We start from the raw sequence: 20,475 nt of genomic DNA, 5'->3' as shown, positions 1-20,475 counted from the left end.
ACGGTGATCCCTTTATAAGTTTATTATATATGGTAAGTATGTTTTTGGATAATCGCTTTATATAATGGGTTAATTGATCGATTATTATCAGATCGGTTGGTTAAACTCCTTTATGTAAACATTTGATGAATATATTGAGATTGCATTCATATGATGTAGCTGATTGAGACTGTAATTCGTCAATTAGTTTCTAGATTTGCAAATTTGCCAAGAATTGAGGTCTAATTGAAATCCAGATCTTGTGTGTGAAAAGAGCAGATTTTGTCTCCTTGTGAAGGTCACAATTATTTAGAACACTGATCGTCAGGGCATTATACCTTGGGTTGAAATGTGGATTTCTGTAAAATTTAGTGTTTTGTGAATGTGAGCATTAGATTTAGTTTTTCTTTGCCAATTCCTTTCATATTTGAATATGTTATGTTTTAAAGGGATAAAATTTTATCAGAAGCATAGTTGTCTTTTTTGCTTTTATTTGCCCACATTGAAATGTAGTTTATGTTGTAGTCACACCTTCAGTCTGTCATCCACTATTGGTTGTGGATACTCTGATTTCTTACTGAATTAATCTTCGCAGGCACAAGTATAAATTTACGTTCACAAGTACTGCCAGATCTCAGCCAATGAATTCTTAAAATTCACCAGATTGCAGGAATTAAAAGCTGACTATTCAACATTTTCAGAAGACATCGGACACTTTCAGCACCTACAACTGGGAACAATGCAGGGACATTGCCGTCTGTCGCTTTTCCTGGTGAATATATTCTTGCAAAACTACAGTATTGGAAAATGTTGTAATTGCTGTTTTTTATGCAAATAGAAAATGCACCATAATGTCCCTCTCTGCATAATACACCACCGTCATATATACACATAATCAAGCTCCTGGAATCTACTCCATGTGTTTTATTTATTTTGTGCCCTCTTGCCTTCCACGACCTATTATATATACATTGTAATATAGGTACATATATTCTACTGTATCATAACTTAATAATAAATGGATCAATACAAAATATCGTTTGTAAATCTATATTAAACTCTAGATAATGTGAATCACATGACGTAAAGTAACTTGGTTCTGCTGTATCATTACAGTTCCTCAGGCCATGTGGTAAGCAACAGATTGATATACCTCAGAGGGAGGTGACTGTTGTAATCATGTCTAACTCTCTAGAAATGTGCCATACAATATCTTTCCCTTAAGACATATTTCAGCCATTCTTCATTGTGCATTCTAAATATTCTTTTTCAACAGTCCATCTCTTGTTGTTATTGCATCTGTACCAAAAGATATGTTTCTATTTTTAGTAAAATAATTATATAATAGTTCTATGCTATTTCCTGTACAAAGAAATTTTTTACACAAATGTCAAGTCATTTCTTTCTATATTACTAACATCCTATTTATAGCCATTTTGGATTCAGCATTAAATGATGATGTGATTTAAATATTTACTATGTGAATATCCACTGTAAAGAGTAATCATACATATGATGAATTATAAGTACAATTTGTGTGTTGTTTTTTTTATGACAGTTTATCTTATTGATGTGTTATTTTCAGTGAGGCTTATATTTGCTTTAATATAGGAAATTATACTATTTTAAATATAAGTAGTGCTTAATATTTCAATGATCTGCTCATTCCATCTTATTTCCTCTTTCAGGAGTATATACGTAAAAGTAAATTCTATATTCATGCATTTATCTTGTTAAATAGCCAAGATATTTAGTTTGGAAGTTGGTAATACACTGTAACATTGATTTCCAGAAAAAAGTAATTGTCAAAGAATGATTCCATGGCAACCAAAACAGCAAATTTCATACATTACTGATAGATTTATACGTATATGTATGTGTGTTATGGAAATATACAGTAAAATAATTTTTGAAGACTAATACACACATGTGTAGTTAGCTGAAATACCTGTTAATTATTGAGATAAATTAAAAAACATATATGTTAGTCGAGAAATGACAGATATGAGATAGAAATATAATTCTATTGTTATATTTCTTAAATAAATATATAATAAATATAAGTAAAGGGGGCCTGCACTACACATAAACAATTCCACAAGACAAACCTTATGACAGGACGCAATATACACATACATGATTGTACAGCATGCTGAGGCTTTGATGTGTTGTCAATGATCAGCTCTGTCTTAATTATGTTTCTATCAAATAAGCATACGTATAATCACCATCTTTCATAACATTTGTTGATTAGCTTTTGCCATTCAATAATTATGCCATCCTATTATCATTATTATCACATTCATCTCATTCATGTGTCTTAACTAGTTTTCAAAAAAAGATTAAGACAAGCTTAGCTTATGCTGTTCATTATGCATATCCCCTACCATCTAAATGTAAATCTCAAGGATGATTATTTGGGATAGTTTGTATCAGATTTGATTCATATCATAGTGATGGTATTGTAGCGCCGACAAGAAGGTAATGTGTAGTTATAAAGGTTGTTCTATTTTATAAGCATGTTATGTATAACTCTTTATTGCCTTAAATGCAGGACGGAGGGGCTGACAAGGAAAGCTGTCTAGTCATTCGGATGAGACGAAAAACCGAGGTCCCGTGTACACATTGGCGTGCACGTAAAAGATCCCTTGGCAGTTGGAATTCGATATAAGAGTGCCGCTGTCCGGGCAAAATTTCCCTCATAGCACACTGTATGGCGTATGCCCGTCTTCATTAGCCCAGGTTAGGAGCAGAACAGTAGGACGTTAAGACCCCATTTCATTTCATTTCATTTATTGCCTTAAAATCTTATAATCAGTGGTGGTCCTACATTTTTAAGGCTCTTAAAGTCAGTCTGTCCTGGTGGGCACTTTGCAAACCACAAATAAATCAGGGTAACGATCCATATCTTTTTCAATAGGGATGGTCCATTACAGAAAAAAACCCTCTGAAATTAATACAGTTATCTAATTTAATATGAACTAAATTCCTAAGTCTCAATCCTACCACAGCATCCAGCTATATAGTACAGTAGCTATTCAATCCTAAACTGTCAGTTTGAATATCCCTAGGCAGTCCAAACTCAGATGCTGAGTCTGAAGTTCTCTCACACTTCCGTTTGCAACCACTGAATCTAACTTTGTCCATTTATTTAATGTCATTTTATTATGGTTCTGATAAGGGAGAAAAAACTCAATTGCTGGTAGGTGATGTAATACTGGAACTCAGACAGATGAAAACCTATGTATTATTAGTAATATAGATATCATTGCATTGTTTTCCATTTTTTTTATATGTTGAAAGTGATTATTTATATCAGTTGAGCTCCATGATTATGCCATCTGCTAATTTTGTAGTCTATACTTCACATTCCTCTTATACTGAATTAATTCCCGGCTATTGCCAATCAGATTCATCTCAGTTCTGCCCAAGATTAAAATACCTCACAACATGTTCCTGCAGAGAAATAAATAAATTTGTCAGTCGATAAATTAACTGAAAGTATAGGTTGAAGTATGTGAATTTATCTACTGAAAAATGTTATAACAAGCTGATGTTATGACTCTCAGTAAATTTTGGCAAAGGTACAACATGTTTTGCAAGATATTAAACATGAAAATTTGTTTATGGGGTCAATTTTTATCAGGATCAGGATAACAACTACTTGAATAAAGGATGTTTGTTGATTGTTGATAATTGGGACCCAAAAATATCATTTAAAGGATCCCATTTTTGAATCGCAGATCTAAATTTAGAATTATCTATCTTGTCGATCCAAGGGGTTGCTAGTGAAGTGGTTACACTTGCTTGATTTGAAGAGAAAGGCTTTTTAAATATAAAGTCTTTTTGACCCAATTACAATCTAGAAATGTACTCAGAATTTTATTTTATGTATATTAGACTTTTGGTTATAACCGTGTGGGTCTATTTATAAGAAAGAATGTTTACGACATGGACAATCCACATCTATTTTAAACACATACAGAAAGCCATCCTAAAAAGCTGCACTACAAGTCGTATTTTCCATTTTCAGACACCTCATTGATATTCCTATCTTGGTTATTTTGCTAAACTAATTCTACAAATTAATGAGAAAACACTTTATTCAGATCTGCAAGGAATAAATGTTACTCAGTATTGGTAGCTTATTTTGGGACATTAATTATCAAGCCAATGTGTCTTTTCCTTGTTAGTCCTTGAAGTAAATCCTACTTGACAGTTTTTGATTCCATCCCATCCTGATTTTTTCCATGTCTGTTTTTTATGCCTAAAGCAGTTTTTTTACTTTCAAACTCACATGGACCATTATAGATTTTATGCAGTCTGCCATTAAATGTTTAGTTACTGAAATAAGATTCACCAAGCATCTAAGGATGCATTATACAGTGATGAGCATACATCCCAAACAGATGATGGTATAAAAATAGACTAGTCAAAATCTATTCTATGATTCTTCTCAGTCGATGCAATTACTTCGTTTACTATAGTCATCTTCTAGAAGAGGTCTTTACTAGAAAATTGATGTTTGGCTGGCATCCATTCACAAAATGCCTCTATTTGCATTGTATAATTGCTGGTCTAAAAATATGGTGATAAAACACCATATATGGTCGCTTTCGGCTATATTTGGTAAAATTGGGTTTAAAGATAACAAATGAATAATCTGCCATGGGTCATACAACTCTCATGGAAAGAGGCAAGCTGTGATCTAAGTGTCGGAGATGACAAAAATTCACAAAATAATCGATTCATCTGAATTTAGACGTCCAGAAATAGATTTTAAATTTCATATCTTTATGAATCTTTTATAATGCTAAGACAGTCTGAATAAAAAAATGATTACAAAAACATTCTTTGGACTAAGCAGGATTATAAAGAAAGTTTGAAACAAAAGAATTGACATTTGTAAACGTAAATAAAAATTTTTGTTGAATGAAAACATTAACTTTTCATTTGATGAAACATTTTATTTATTTATTTATATGCTGTTGTGTTATGAGAATTTGGCAAGATTACTGTTAATAAAGCTGCTTTCCCTAATGGAACATTGTGATATTTAACCATCACCTTTGTGTGTACGTTATCCATAAATGATAATCATAGACAAGGTCACAATTGTCATCTGATATTTTTGAAACTTTTTTGTTTGTTTTGGTGGGCAGAAGATTGATTTTGAACAATAACTTCAAAAGTTATGAAAAACATGTATTATCTTTCCCAAATTCTGATAGAATAACTGTACTTGTTGACTAAAGTGTTGGGGTATATTTCATTGACTGGCTACTTAACCTTCTAAACAAAAACATTGAAATAACAACTCTTTAAAGCTTCCTTTGGGAATCTAGACTTGACTACATCATTAACATCTGTTGAGTTCCATATATCTCAACTACCGTAAGAATAGGATTTTTATTCTTATGAATTCAAGAACTGAGCCAGGGAACTGAGTGTCAGGTAACTTGTTTTCAAACACCCACCATTTGTCGCACTCAAGAGTCAAATACCAAGCAGACACTAGATTACACATTCTCTAAAGTTATCTTTGATGTTTACTAATTACACTACATCTCTCAGATAATGCTGCTGTATGCAAATGGCTGTCATTTTACTGTCCACAGAAATATCTATATTTTCATGTAAAAAAGAAATTTGGGGGTAAGAATAAGTGGTCTAATAAGCTTTCAAGGAAACATGTCTTTAAGCAACTAAGAAGTCAGAGCTTTGAACTAACAGACACTAAAATCTTGAAATATTTATGAAGCTACATGTAATGTTATTTAGAGGTCGTCTGCACGATCACATTGTTATATTTTAAAGCCTGCATCAATGTTGATGGATATTTATTCTGCACCTGGTTCTACTTAAAATCAAATTATCTCTGGCATCAGACTGTTGAATGTTTGCATATGTTGTTATAACTTTAAATGTATTCTATAAAGATTAAGTACCCCAGTCGAAGTTTAGAACAATTTTAAATACCAGTATAGTATTGGTTTGGTCAAAGTTTGGTCCATCGATTGCTTCCATGATTTTTGGTTATCTTTGAGTATTGAGCATATAAATGGCTGGTTTCTCTAGTTCATTTCCACTTTGCTCGGGGGTGGGTTGGATGGCCGAATGGTTAGCACGTGCGCGCTGTATCATAAGGTCTGTCATTGAGTCAACTGGTGTTGTTTCGATTCCCCGGTTGTACGTGACAAGGAGTAGGGTTGCCTGTCCAACCTTGTGGGTTTCTGTGGGTTTCTCCGGGTCCTCCGGTTTCCCACTACTGCTAAAGACCCCTATGCACAAGCGAAATATTGAAATAAAATTGAATCATATGTTAGTCCCGAAATTACCTAGTTTGTGTCGAGTGGATGTTTAACCCCATCTCTCTCTCTCTCTCTCTCTCTCTCTCCACTGTGCTCTTACAGATAAATATTTCACAGGACCAAAAGAGAACTGGGAAGTAGAGGTGAGCAGATGACGAGTGATTTGGGCCCAATATTAATCATTTTCTGTCATAAAAGTGTGGTTTTCCCTTGTTGGTAGTGCAAGATGAAGGGCCTGGCATAAAAACAGCTGCACAGCATGTTGTACACCTTGGCTTAAACATAAAAAAAACTTGATAGTTTGAATTCAGTTGCTGTGGAAGCAAAATTTCCCTGTGAAAAAGGCTTTTGAAATAAATCAGGCTGTCTTTCTGAAAAGATCTAAAGCTTTTCAAATGTACATGTACCATGTCCTTTAACATAGATGATTAATTTTCACTTATCTGAAACGTGTTAATTACTGTCCAGAGACGATGATATAGGAACAGTTGCGTTCTTGGTTACATTCACAATTGAGAATGAAATTCCTTTTCAGCTAATGAATGAACATGCAAGTGAAAATGAATCTGGATTTATCATAACAAGATAAGAGAGTCTAAGATAAGTCATTAATGATACAGATTTTGAAGCTTGTGGGGTTATCACTTAATTTAGTGCAGGAAAAATCACATCTGAAGAACAAAATTTCTTTACTCGTCATTATAAAAAAATAATATCGCTTTCAACTCAAGTTTTTATGTAGTATTTCTTTCCGTGTCTTGGAAAATGATAGGTGTATGAGTCATTCAAATGACTTGTCGCGCTGAGTTTTGAATGGATTTCATGAAATGGGCCTTTAATAGCATAATTTCAAAGAAGCATTCACAGTTTAATTTGTAAATATATTCTAACCCATCTTGGGTATGTTTCAAGTAGATGGTTGTTAATTATGATAATAAAGTCATTTGACATGTTTGGAATATTTATTTTTCAAAGGCTGTACAATGAGATATGTTTATTTTTCATTTTTTTCATTTCATCATAAAACCTAGGAGAAATATGTAAACAAATAAACCCTGAAATAACTTGTGTTTTTAAAGCATAATAATACATTCGTATGTTATCATACTTTTGTAAAGAAAGGGAAAAAAAATAATTAATTTCTGTTTTATTATCCATAAATAGGTTAAGTTTTTTGTAGTGAAAACCTTTTTTATATGAAAGTAATTTGTGTTTTGAAGACTGTGTTTAAATTAGCCTACCATAATCTTGTTAGAAATACCAATTTGTTTCTGCTCATCATAAGTACAAAAAGTAGGTTGATAGTTTTTATAATGGCAAGTATATGATGAATTCTAACTAAAGCTGTGTTCACATTGATGATATTGCCATAACCACATAGGTTTAGATCAACAGGTTTCGGTTCAAGCTGACAGGATTAGAATTCTTGCTAGTCAGTTTGGTGTAAGAATATATTGTGACTAGCTAACATATTTTTCTAGTCAGTGCTACTTCACATGAAACAATGCACTCTTTAAAGCCAATTGAATTTCAGCAATTTCGGTTAAATACTTAGAGAGTTATGGTCCTTTTTCCAGTTTGTTAATCCCCTTGTAAGCGCTCTAACGACAGAAGTTATCATTCCTGGCAACCTATTTTTAGTCCTGAAATATTGAAATAAATATATTCCAATATATTAAACCTCATTACTCTCTCCCTCTGTCTTTCAATTGTTAAATTAAATTTTTCTGTTTTTTTAGAGATTTGAAGGATATTTTCCTTTTACGTTGTAATCTAGCTGTTTATTTTAGTATGGTTGAACATATATATCAGTTTCTATCAATCATTAAACTCATGATTGTTTAATAACGAAAAAATAATAATCTGAAGCTATAAAATAATGGAGTCTAGTGTAATAGATGATAAAATTGATTTCAAAAATATTTTTTTTAAACGAATTTATGGACGAATACAGAGAATGAAACTTGATTCCTTTCAGGTAGTTATTGACGTCACAAAAGTTTAATGCAGATTTTCCATTTATAAATTTGTCGATTTATACCAGTTATAGTTTATTTTTACAGATTGTTTATAAGTTTGTGTATACTTTAATTGATAGATGGAAGAGTATACCTTCTTAAAGAGAAATTTGATGTTTCAAAAAAAGTTTCAGAATTTTTTTTTTTTTATGATATTAAGTATATTATATACTACTTTAAATCAGGAATAGCAACATTTTTGTCATCTATGTCTCATAAGTTTAGCAATTATCATAAAAATCAGAACTGGCATGTGCGCCATAATATATAATATTTATATAGGTTCCTGATATTTGAGAAATGTAACAGACAATTATCTGAACAGATAAAACTTATTGCCATAAAATATAGCATTTAAACAAATTCTCCCGAAATTTATTTGCTCAACTTACTATGAAAAGAATCAATTTAATCTGTCAAAGAATTACGAGACATTTTGGGTCTATAATCATTTTATTAAAGTAGTTCATAATTCAAATAAAGTCACAGTATATTTTATATTTTTTTGAATAATTTTGTGAAATGAAATGAAATGAAATGGAGTTTAACGTCCTACTGTTCTGCTCCTAACCTGGGCTTATGAAGACGGGCATACGCCATACAGTGTGCTATGAGGGAAATTTTGCCTGCACAGCGGCACTACGGCCTACTCTTATATCGGATTCCAACTGCCAAGGGATCTTTTACGTGCACGTCAATGTGTACACGGGACCTCGGTTTTTCATCCCATCCGAACGACTAGACAGCTTTCCTTGTCAGCCCCTCCGTCCTGCATCACTGACAAGGGAGAACCACGCCGGAAAATCTGGATGAACTTTCTCGGCCAATACAGGGATCGAACACCCGACCTCCAGGCTAGCGAGCTAGCGTCTTACCCACTTAGCCATGTGATCCCCGAATAATTTTGTGCACAAATTGATATCCTTAGTTTATTGAGATACATCTGTAAATGTTAGTTGTAAAATCTTTTATGAGAGAAAAAGTTAGAAGCACAAATACTTTTTCAAGTTAAGATTCACAGTTACTGAAAGTCACATTCCAAAGAAAATGCAACATTTTGTTAACTAAACAGATTAATGAATTATTGCCAGTTTGTTCTAAGTAATTGGCAACACCCTGCATTTTTTTCTGGCTAATTTAGAAACTGTGCACATGTTATGGGATCATTTACATTGTATTCTGTGGTTGTTGTAAAATAATCAGAAAACAAGCTATTTTCAAGCCAAATATTTTAACATTTTTATGGACATTTCAACTTCAGATGTGAAATAGAATTTATATTGCAAGTCATGAACCTTGTCCCCCTGCCCAGAAAATAAGCTATTTTAAACCTATGTTTTTTAACATTTTCTTTTTTATGGACATTTCAACTTCATAAGCTATTTCCAAGCAATATTTTTTATCATTTTCATGATGGTAATATAAGATGAAATAGTATCCATACCAAAAGTCAAGATATTCAAATGTAACATGTATATATACAATTTAGTACCAATCAATGTCTTTAACTTGTTAACAGATGTTTTTATTAAATATAACTTTCTATAGTTTTTCTTCCTCTGACTAGAAGTCACACAGAATGCTGATTTTACTATTCAAATATACAATGTCATTGATCAAATTTTCGGCGATTCATTTGAAATGAGCAATTTTTGGTGCATTTTGATTTCGGTGGTCGGGTTTTCATTAGTTTTAGTTAAGATGGAAAAATGAATAGTCTTTAAAAACTATTCAGATTCTTCCACAGATCTTTTTATAAACTCTATAATTCTCTTGCATAATTCAGCTAACATCAGCCTTTCAAAGAGCAGCTGCTCTAAGTGTATGTTATATTTTTAAAAAATCAGAACCAAGATGAAATGAAATCTAATTTTAATAAGATTAGTTGTGACATTAAGCATTCATTATGTCATATGGAATTTTTCATTTCTACCTGTTGGTGAGAAATATGTGAGTATTGTTACTTCAAAGGTGAAAGATAGTTTGAAATGGCTGAAATGTGCAATATACTCCGAGGATGAAAAATGTGTAAATATTATTATTACTTCTAGGGTGAGAAATGTGCCACTATTATTACTTCTTGGGAGTGAAATGTGCAACTATTATTATTTCTAGGGTGATAAATGTGCAAGTAAGGTGAAAAAAGTGTGGATATTGTTACTTTTAGTGTGATATTTTGTTATAAATTTTGTTATTGTGGGAAATGCTTGATTATTGTTATTCCTGAACTAGAACATTTATCTGAATCATGGGCATGCTACTTTAGAAAAATCTAAAAAAAAAGAAAAAATCAGCTCAAATAATAGTGACCAAATCTTTCAGGAATTTTCTTATTTCAAGCTTTGAGTCATCAATCAGCCGCCATGCACATGTATGATTGTTCAATTAATGCATTGATATATACAGTATATACTCTTTATCTGTGTCTATATACTGGTGTTTCAAGGTGGTATGGTAAATATATAAGGTGATCCAGATGACCTCTTGTATATAAATAATCTTGTATGATGAAAATACACCATGATGTTGGCACATAGTACCAGAAACACACTGTGAAAATTGTAGATGGGTCATTTTAGAGTGCCTAAACATGTGCCGTTCTGAAAGGTGTTCGGTTTGAAGAGCATCTTGGCTTTGTATATATTTTCAAACAATATTTGTCTTTATCTCTCGTAAAACTAGGAACAGAGATGTGTAGGTTTACCATCTTGTCTTCCATAGCAATGCCTGGTATTCTTGATTTTACGATTACATTTTCCATGGATTGTTATGTACAGGTACTTTTAATGTCTGAAATGTCACACCAACTGATAAGTTTAGAAGGAATGTTTTCACAAATAACAATGTGTTAGTAAGAATTTATTTCCTGGCAAATATTTCATCTTTATTATTTCAATTTGCTTTAGATTTTTTGAGAAATAGCCTACCGAACACCTATCTTTTGATATTTGTCATAAGCGATAGCAAGAGAGAGAGAGAGAGCTGGATAGGGTTATGGGGAATAAATTTTCGTGCTGTGTCTTTTTCATCCCTTGTCCTCTTGTCAAAAAAAGTGGATTGTCATTTATCTACATAACACTTTTATTCGTTATCTACAATAATATCTACACAACTTTTTTATTTGTTATCTACAATGATATTTACACAACACTTTTATTCCTCTACAATAGTATCTACCTATCATTATACACAAGCTAATAGCTTCTATACTCTTCCAAGAAAAATAAAATAGTCAATATTTCTTTGGGTAGGTTTATAAATACTTGTAATGCTCTGATGACTGATTTAATGGTTATTCATTGCTTGTTCTAGAACATTCTTATGTCTGGTTATTTTAACAGTCGTTTGAAAAAGATATAACTGAGCTCATAAATGTTCTTTATTTTTTATGAAGGTGTTGCTATTACAAACATATCAGTAATTATAAGCAGTATTCTGCCTAAATGTAATGCCTGATCTGAAAATTTAGTATGGTTGAATACATGGGAATCCAAAGAATATATTTGTTCAGTTGCTACTTCCAAGTTGATTAAGGACATTTACAAACAATAGCAATGGTCACAGTTCCCTGAGATTTATTAATTGTTGGCATAATATTGTTGATAAAAAAATATTTCAGTACAGTCTTCCCCACCAGAAGCCTGGTTTAGCCATTGAATTCAAGGGTCCCTATAAGAAAAATCCACAATGACCTATGTGCTATGTCTGCGATGAGAAAAAATAAGTCATTAGTCCAAAGTCAAGAATGGAATCAACATACTACTTCAGACTAATTATAACAATTCTTTTTTCGTGTATAGTCATGTGTGCAATACTAGGGAGGAAGATTTCGCTTGGACACCACAGGACTACTTCTGGAAGATGAAGGAATAATGATGGACTGTACATCTGGCTGGTTATGGCACATTTTTTGTCTCACGCCTTTCAAAGAAAGCAGGGGACTATTAAAATGGGTTCGTCTGTCTGTCTGTCTGTGCTTCTGTCCGTCACACTTTTTGGGACACAATAACTCTCCTTCTAATTGAGCTAGAATGTTCAAACTTGGTGTGGGTGTTTATTAGGTCAATGCCTTTGTGAAGTTCGAAGATAAGCATTTTCTGCTTAGGGTAAGCAGAGATAAGCAATTTGATTGGTTGATGCTTTGGGACACAATAACCCTTAACCGGTCGCCGTCATTTTGACGTGATGACGTCAAGTGTTCAGGCTAAAAAAAGGCTGATGTGAAATATTTTGTATGCCTATTTCAATCGACTACTGCCGAATAATTATAAGTGATAGACTCTTGACATCAAAAAAGTTGAAGGGGATAAGTTGATCTATAATTTGCAAATCATTCTAAATCCTTTTCATCAAAAATATCGTCTTCAGAATCGGTGTGTCATCGATATAATCCGAGTCGGAATAATTCATAAGTATTTCAACCTCTTCGAGCATCTTTAACATTTAACATTGTTAAATTACGTTCTTTGTCAAAAAATGTTGAACAAAGACATGTTTTTCTGAATGCCCTTGACAAGACAAGTTCCTGTCTGACACACATGCGTGGCCATATCAATTAAATACGAAACTAAATACTCAAATGTGGCTTATAAAAAAGGTTCTTGCTGTGGTCGACTTTAGTCGACCGTGACCACTTAGATGTATAACGTTGTGGTGATTATAGTCGACAATGACCGGTTAAGGGATAACATTAATTCTAATTCAGTGAGAGTGAAGACACTTGATGTATAGTTTCATTACATCAATACCTTGACTAAGTTCGATAGTGAGCATTTTCTGTTTAGGGTAAGCAGAGCAATAAACAATTTGATTGGTTGTTACTTTGGAACACAATAACTCTTCTAATTGAGGTAGAATGTTCAAATTTGGTGTAGGCGTTCATTAGGTGAATGCCTTGATGGAGTTCGATGATAAACATTGTCTGCTTACGGTAAGCAGAGATAAGCAATCTGATTGGTCAAATGTTTAAACTTGATGTAGATGTTCATTAGCTGAATGTCTTGATTGAGTTTATTGATTAACATTTCGAGCTAAAGCTAAGCAGAGCTAAGAAATTTCATTGGTCAATGCTTTGGGACAAGATAACTTTGATTCTATCTATAGAGAGTGATGAAACTTAGTGTATAGTTGATAATCAGTTTGATTGCTTGATACTTTTGAACAAAAATAAATATGTTGTTAATGTTAATTTATATGTGTCATCTATTTATTTTGGGATTTCGGCGGGGAACATCAGCCTCACTGTTGGCTTGTTGATTAAGATATTCTTATCCTCAATTCTAAGTTGTTGCCATTATTGAATGTGGAGTGTGGACACCTACAAATATTTGTTAAAATAGATCAAGATATACATCGTGTATCAGGTTGACTGAAATTCATAAATTATGACACTTATAATTATTTTTATTTACAACTTGTCGGGTAATAAATACACAGGTGATTTCAAATCCCTTCGTTATCTTTAAATACTGTACTGAAAATATTCATCAATACAATCTGGCCTACGTCATCCCTCCCCTCTTATCTAAAAGTACTGGCCATAATCTAATTTAGATAACCAATTCAGATTGCCAATAACAAGCATTGTTCACGATAGGCAAAGGTATTGTCCGTCTGCAAAGAAGAAACATGGGGGTTGTCAATATGGTGAGGCTGCTGCAGATTTGTAATTATTATGCGAAGGGTTTTGGGGTGGGGGGGAGGGGGGGGTATAATATAATGGATTTAAAACTTGTTTTTGTTCATGGTTTTGAATACCATATATAATGACATATTTGTAATTATTTTGTGTGAATAGTGAATAACCTAATTGAATTTAAAACCTGTTTATGCATTTTGAATATAGGTACGTACTGAGTCATTCATTATGATGTAAAATTCTCATGCTATATCCTGTGATGATATAAGTTGTTAATGCAATTTAAAAACTTGGATTTATCTTGATATAACTTGTGTTTGGGGAAGCTGAAAGGCTGTAGTTAACACCACATGGTGTATAACAGTTATTACAGTATACAGTCCATATGAACTTAATAGTAAATATTGCAATGACCAACTTTTAATATGTACTGGTAAATACAGCCCTTGTCGTTACTGTGACATATATACAGTAGTTACTGTTTACTGATGAATATTAAATAGGGCAACTTATGTATCTACCCAAAAAACAGAAATGGTGTGAACATGTGTATTTGGATTAATTTAGGATTTTGATGTTTTGTGTCATTGGTATATTTTAGGCAGTTTTTTTCAACAACTAAATGAATTTTAAATGAAATAGTCAATTTGTAATTCGTAATTGGTTATGGTAGATAGAGCTTTGTAGTATGTGTAAGTTTATATATCCCTTACATGATTTAACAAAGTTCATGTGTCAGTGTCAGTACATGTATGTGTGAGTTTTAAAGTGACTTCGCATGAGATGTCAACAGATGATTAATTAAAAACTATGTGTTGTTGGTGTTATGAGGGGATATGGTTCAATAGTCATATTACTCTTGATTACTATTGTTTGGGTGACAGAATGAAATTATGAAGGCACTCTTTATGAGGACCTTTTCATGTATGTTTTTGTAGAGGCTGTTTACTTTTTGAATTTATGGACTGCCTTGTAAAAGCTGCAACCTTTTGTAAATTTCTTTTTATTGATCATAAGGTAATGTTCGGTGTTGTACATAGAAACAGTATTTTCAATACATGAATGTCTGTAAAATGAATCCTAATGAAAGCCATGGTTGGGTTATATACATAAGTTTATTGATTTGCCAGGTTAAAAACCTATTCTGTTTGTCATGTTTAACCTTTTGGTATATAATCAGGAAATGTCAAAAGCGAGAAATGGGGTTTAATGTCCACTCAAGACAAAATAGGTCATTTCTGATTTAACATATATATATAAAGATATATGTTTTATCTTTATGTCAATAATGTGCGTGCACGCAGGTGTCTTTCATAATGGGGGGGGGGGGGGAAATGTAGTGAAAATGCATACAGTCGAGCAGATGATCTTACTTTTTGTCATGTACAAGTGTGGGATTGAAAATATGACACTTTCATCAATGACAGACCATCAGATAAGAAACGTAGGCATTAAAAATGCTACTGCTGGGTATGCATATTCGTTACCTGAAAATACATTGTTTTATAATGAGAATGTTTAACTCTCAGAAACAAGACAAATTTTATATGGCATTTTCTTTACTTTTCAGAGTTTTGAATTTGATATAAAGTTTGGACCCCTGTATATTCATAAAAAGGCAATGTCAGTAAGTATTATTTATATATAATATTTTGAAATAAGATGATTTTTTTTCCAAACTACCAAAGACAGAGGTATTTGACACAACTTAAATGATTTAAATTGATTGACAATTAATTACTTACCTTTCCAAGAAACATCATTAAAATTTATTGTCTTATTTGTGGCAAAATCCGTCCTCCCCCCCCTTTCCAAGAAACATCATCAAAATTTATTGTCTTATTTGTGGCAAAATCTGTCACCCCCCCCCCCCCCAAAAAAAAAAAAAAATCATAAAAGATACTTTCCCATGTACAAACTCTGTGATTTGATGATATATTTGGACTAAAATCATATTCAAACTAATTAATCTATCAACAATTTGCTTAAAATCCCTCTCAAAACTTCCCAAAACAGCATAACCATTTGATCAAGAAATAACAACCACTCCATCAGTCAAGCTAGCACACAATAAGCTGGTAGACAAATTTACTATACTTTTATTGGAATTAACCACCTGATAAATACTTACATGACAATGTTTCTTTAAGAGAATGTGAATATCTGAACAATAAAAATACATGTTGTTTCCAAGATCCAAAATGAGGAATAAAAGGTTTTCACTTCCCTAGTTCTCATAACAAACATTCTGCCTAAAATAAACACTTTTCTCTACTTTGAAACACAAACAAATAAACAAAAAAACTAACTCTACATATGCAGTTAATGCATCATGTCTGTCCCACTCTGTCTATTGCTTGGTGCACAAAATGTATGTGGATTACTTCGGTATTAGATTTTACCTCCCAGAATAGAATAGATTAGATTATGATGCTGAATTTTTTTTTGGTGTGTGAACTTTTTTTACCAAATACGACATGATCAGAAATGTTTTTGTGAATGTCTGTCATCAATCACAAACGTTGTAAATCTAAGATTCTACATTTGTCATTTTCTCACACGTCATCAAATATATCTCTAGTAATACATGCTAAGACCTGTCCTCCATTAACCAACATTCCTTGATAGTCTTAAGTATTTCTGAAAATGGGGGAAGAGGGGGGTTGGGCAAGGGTGTGCACAAATTTTGTAAATATTTTTTGAACATTATTATGGTTGATTTAAGTCAGTTATAGGGTGTAATTTAAAAACTGACTGGAAATTTTAACACTGTATTAAATTTTAATTATTTATGATAATTATGCTTAAGGTTGTTGCCCTTGATCACTTTGTAGTGTCTTGTAAATGCTTGCAGTCTCCCATAACCTACAAAACAATAAATACGACAATTTATATTGACAACTTGACTGCTGTGGACTTTATTTCATTGCTTGCCAACTTATCTTTATGATATATATATATATATATATATATATATATATATATAATATAAGTACATAAAATTTTTGTAAGTTTGTCTACACTTAAAGAAAAGTGCATGGCCATTACATTATTTTCATGACATATTTCCTATTATATGGGAAATACAATACTCCCTATGTACACTGATGATAAACCATCATATTTTATCTTCAATAAACAGTTAGGCAAAAGTACAAACCTTTCAGAGAACAAAACCATTCAACCTTTTAAGGATATTCTCTGATCCATTATTATTGATAATTGGCTTCAAGGATATTTTTTGATTTTGTTGGGTTGGGGGAAGGGGGAAATTGCACACAAAATAACTGCTTGTGAATTCTGTTTTAGCAGTTTATTACGAATAAAAAGTTTACTATTACAATAATAAGTATGATGTATAATCATCAATCAATACATTTGCACACCTACAGGATGCAGGATGTTTGATATGAGGCGGGAGGTGGGGGGGGGGGGCTTGTGGTGGAGAAATTAGAAGAAATCAGGATGTCAGTGGTGATTTGTGGCACATATATAACCGATGTCTGGGTCATATGCTATTTTATTAGTTTTATACGCCTACATTGAAACGAAGAAGTCTATTGAATTTCAGCAAATTCTGTTGATTACTTCTAGAGTTATGGCCCTTGTTTCACTTTGTTGCACCATAGGAACGCTCTAACGCTCTGCCGATTTGTATGAAATTTACATGTGTCATTTAAATTAGTCATGGGAAGAATCCTATTGAATTTCAGCAATTTCCGTTTATTACTTCTAGAGTTATGGTCCTTGTTTCACTTTGTTGCACTTTGTGAACGCTCTAACTTCTAAAGTTAACTGCCAATCTGTATGAAATTTACATGTGCCGTTTGAATTAGTCAAGAGAAGAATCCTATTGAATTTCAGCAATTTCCGTCAATTATTTCTACACTTATGACCCTTGTTTCACTTTGTTGCACCATGTGAACGCTCTAATGCTCTGCCGATCTGTATGAAATTTACATGAGTCATTAAAATTAGTCAAGAGAAGAATCCTATTGAATTTCAGCAATTTCCGTTTATTACTTCTAGAGTTATCATCCGATATGTATGAAATTTATATGCATCATTTAAATTTGTGAAACAGAGGTCTATTGAATTTCAGCAATTTCAGTCAGTAATTTCTAGAGTTATGACGATTGTGAACCTTGTGAACATTTGAATCACAAAAATGATCATGTGATCTGTATGAAATTTATATGCATTATTTAAATTAGTAAAACGAAAAAGCCTGTCAAATTTCCATCATTTCTGTAGATTACTTCCAGAGTTGAGACCCTTGTTTCAGTTTGTATAACCTTGTGAACCCTCAAATGACAAAATTTATAATCTGATCTGTATGGAACTGTTTAGTAAAGGCCCCCAATTACCTACAAAGGAATAAATATGCGACAATCCTTGTCGACCGCTCGGACGATTTATCTGCTGTGGGCGTATGTTTCGTTGCCTGGCAACCTATCTTTTAATTCTGTTTTAAATTTCAAATCTATATTTTAATATTCATTAATTTTTGGTTAGTCATTAGAGGCAGACAGCAATTAACCTGTTAGTCAAATTATGACAGACTGGCAACTAAGGTGGTTGATCTGTTAAGTTTCTTCTAACTATTGTTTTAAATGCCTTAAAGATGGGTTCCCAGAAAAGTGTTTATCGGGTGGTTATTTCCAATAAAAGTATGGCAATTTTGGTATATATGGAAAGTAGAGATATCCAATCTTACTAGAAAGCATTGAGCGCTTGATGTACAAGTTGATAAACTTTATGAAGAGTTAGACGTACAATACTTTCTGAGATAAAAATGACGGAAAAAGACGCGGGTAGTGGATAATCCGAGAATTTAATTAGGATTCGATATTTGTAATAAATAGTAAGCGATTAAAGACAACATCGTCTTATGTATGCAATGAATTCTCCTCAGACTCCCAAGACGTGACGTAAACATGATCTGGTTTGATCGAATTTTAATAGCAGGGCATTCCTTCGCAATTACAATGTTTGAGAATGATTTGAAGCATAATTATGACAAATTAATGAGTTTGAATATGTTTTTGGTCCATATATACCATTAAATCACCCACTTTGTACGCGGGAACCCATCTTTAAGTCTTAATCCTTCAATAATTATATGTATGTTTATGTCAACACTTTCTAAGTAACTAATTTGTATAAATAGACAAATTTAGGTAAGATGATGATTCATTAGTTGGAGAGACCAGCTTAGGGAACCTATATACTAGTTGGAGGTTTGATACATAGGAAATTATAAGTTGTTAAATTGTTGCTGTTAATTATTTGCTCCCGAAATAAAGTTTTGAAGATCCATTCCAAGATTCTGTATGCATTTCTGATACGCTGGGGATGCTCGAATGAACGTTCCAGAATTGAATTCTCTCAATCCCAAAAATAGTGTCAATCGAGTGAAAAGGAGAATTTGGAGTACAACGCATGTGCCGACTGCATAAAAAATATCTCAACCAATCATGGCAGCTGAAACATATTTGATATTTAAAATACGTCCCGATTCTACTCACACCACCTCGATGAGCTACATTCCCTGAAAGTCGAACGGTGTTATATATCTGGACCCAAGTTCAATTTCCTTAGCTACATCACTCCAACCAACAAAAAGTTAAAATTTATATGCTTCATAGAGTTTTTCTTTTCAGTATTACTGGGGTTGTTGGACCAGTCATTCACCAAGGAGAGAATTATCGAAATTCATTTGTTTATAATTGAGTTATTTCCCTTTTACAGAATACCGGTCAGAGGTTTCATAAAAAAAATGCTGAGATTGTTCTGCTTGTGACAAAAGGAAACCCTACTGAAATTCAATCACACATTAAGTTATTGCCCCTGTTAGTGTTGCAAATTCCATTATATTTCCCCTGTCACTGAAACGATGTTACATTTTGCAATCAATGTCACCAAGTCATTATTTCTTAGTTTTCAAACAAATAAGCTGATTATTTAATTTGTTTGTTTTCTAGGTTTTACTTGTATTTAATAAAGAAGATTCACAGAGTGACGGCTTGGGATGGGCAGCGGAGAGAATTGGTTATAAATACACCATGGTGAGAACACCAGAGGCTGCTTTAGAAGCATACAGTGTAACACATCATGATGTCATATTTATAGATCACAGAAATTCAAAACATTTTGATGCTGAAACACTTTGCAGGTAAGTAAAACATGGATAGTCTACTACGAATTTTGAACTCAGATGGCAATTAGCTCCACAAAAATCAAAACTTTCAGGATTTTGGCTATAATTATAATGAAATTCCAAATTGCCACTCAATTTTATGCATTGTTATTACCCTTAGCTCTTAAAATGTTGCTCCTGCATGTAAATTCATTACCTATCACTAGCAATACTATGTTCTTGAATACCGATGGCAACCATGAAAATTGGCATAAAGTCAGATGTTATACATTTCATGTTCAAAATACAAGACAATATCCTGTAAGTTAATTGAGATAGTGCCGAAATTGTTAGATAAAGAAATAAGTTGTGTTGTTCATAGTATGCGAA

At 32.6% G+C, this 20,475-nt stretch overlaps 1 protein-coding gene across 2 annotated transcripts in view; it reads left to right on the top strand.

Moving 5' to 3' along the window:
- The window catches only part of LOC126818389 (high affinity cAMP-specific and IBMX-insensitive 3',5'-cyclic phosphodiesterase 8B), a 137,973-nt gene that overhangs the window by 78,138 nt on the left and 39,360 nt on the right, over positions 1-20,475 (top strand). For both annotated transcript variants that reach the window (XM_050545785.2, XM_050545784.2), the window contains 2 exons: positions 15,517-15,573; positions 19,931-20,121. In XM_050545785.2, coding sequence (XP_050401742.1) covers positions 15,517-15,573; positions 19,931-20,121 — 248 coding nt within the window. The remainder of the gene's footprint in view (positions 1-15,516; positions 15,574-19,930; positions 20,122-20,475) is intronic.

This window comes from Patella vulgata, chromosome 4, assembly GCF_932274485.2.
Source record: "Patella vulgata chromosome 4, xgPatVulg1.2, whole genome shotgun sequence".
In the NCBI taxonomy this organism is placed as follows: domain Eukaryota; kingdom Metazoa; phylum Mollusca; class Gastropoda; family Patellidae; genus Patella; species Patella vulgata.
Note: the sequence above shows the minus strand (reverse complement) of the source record. Positions and strands in the feature narration are given on the sequence as shown.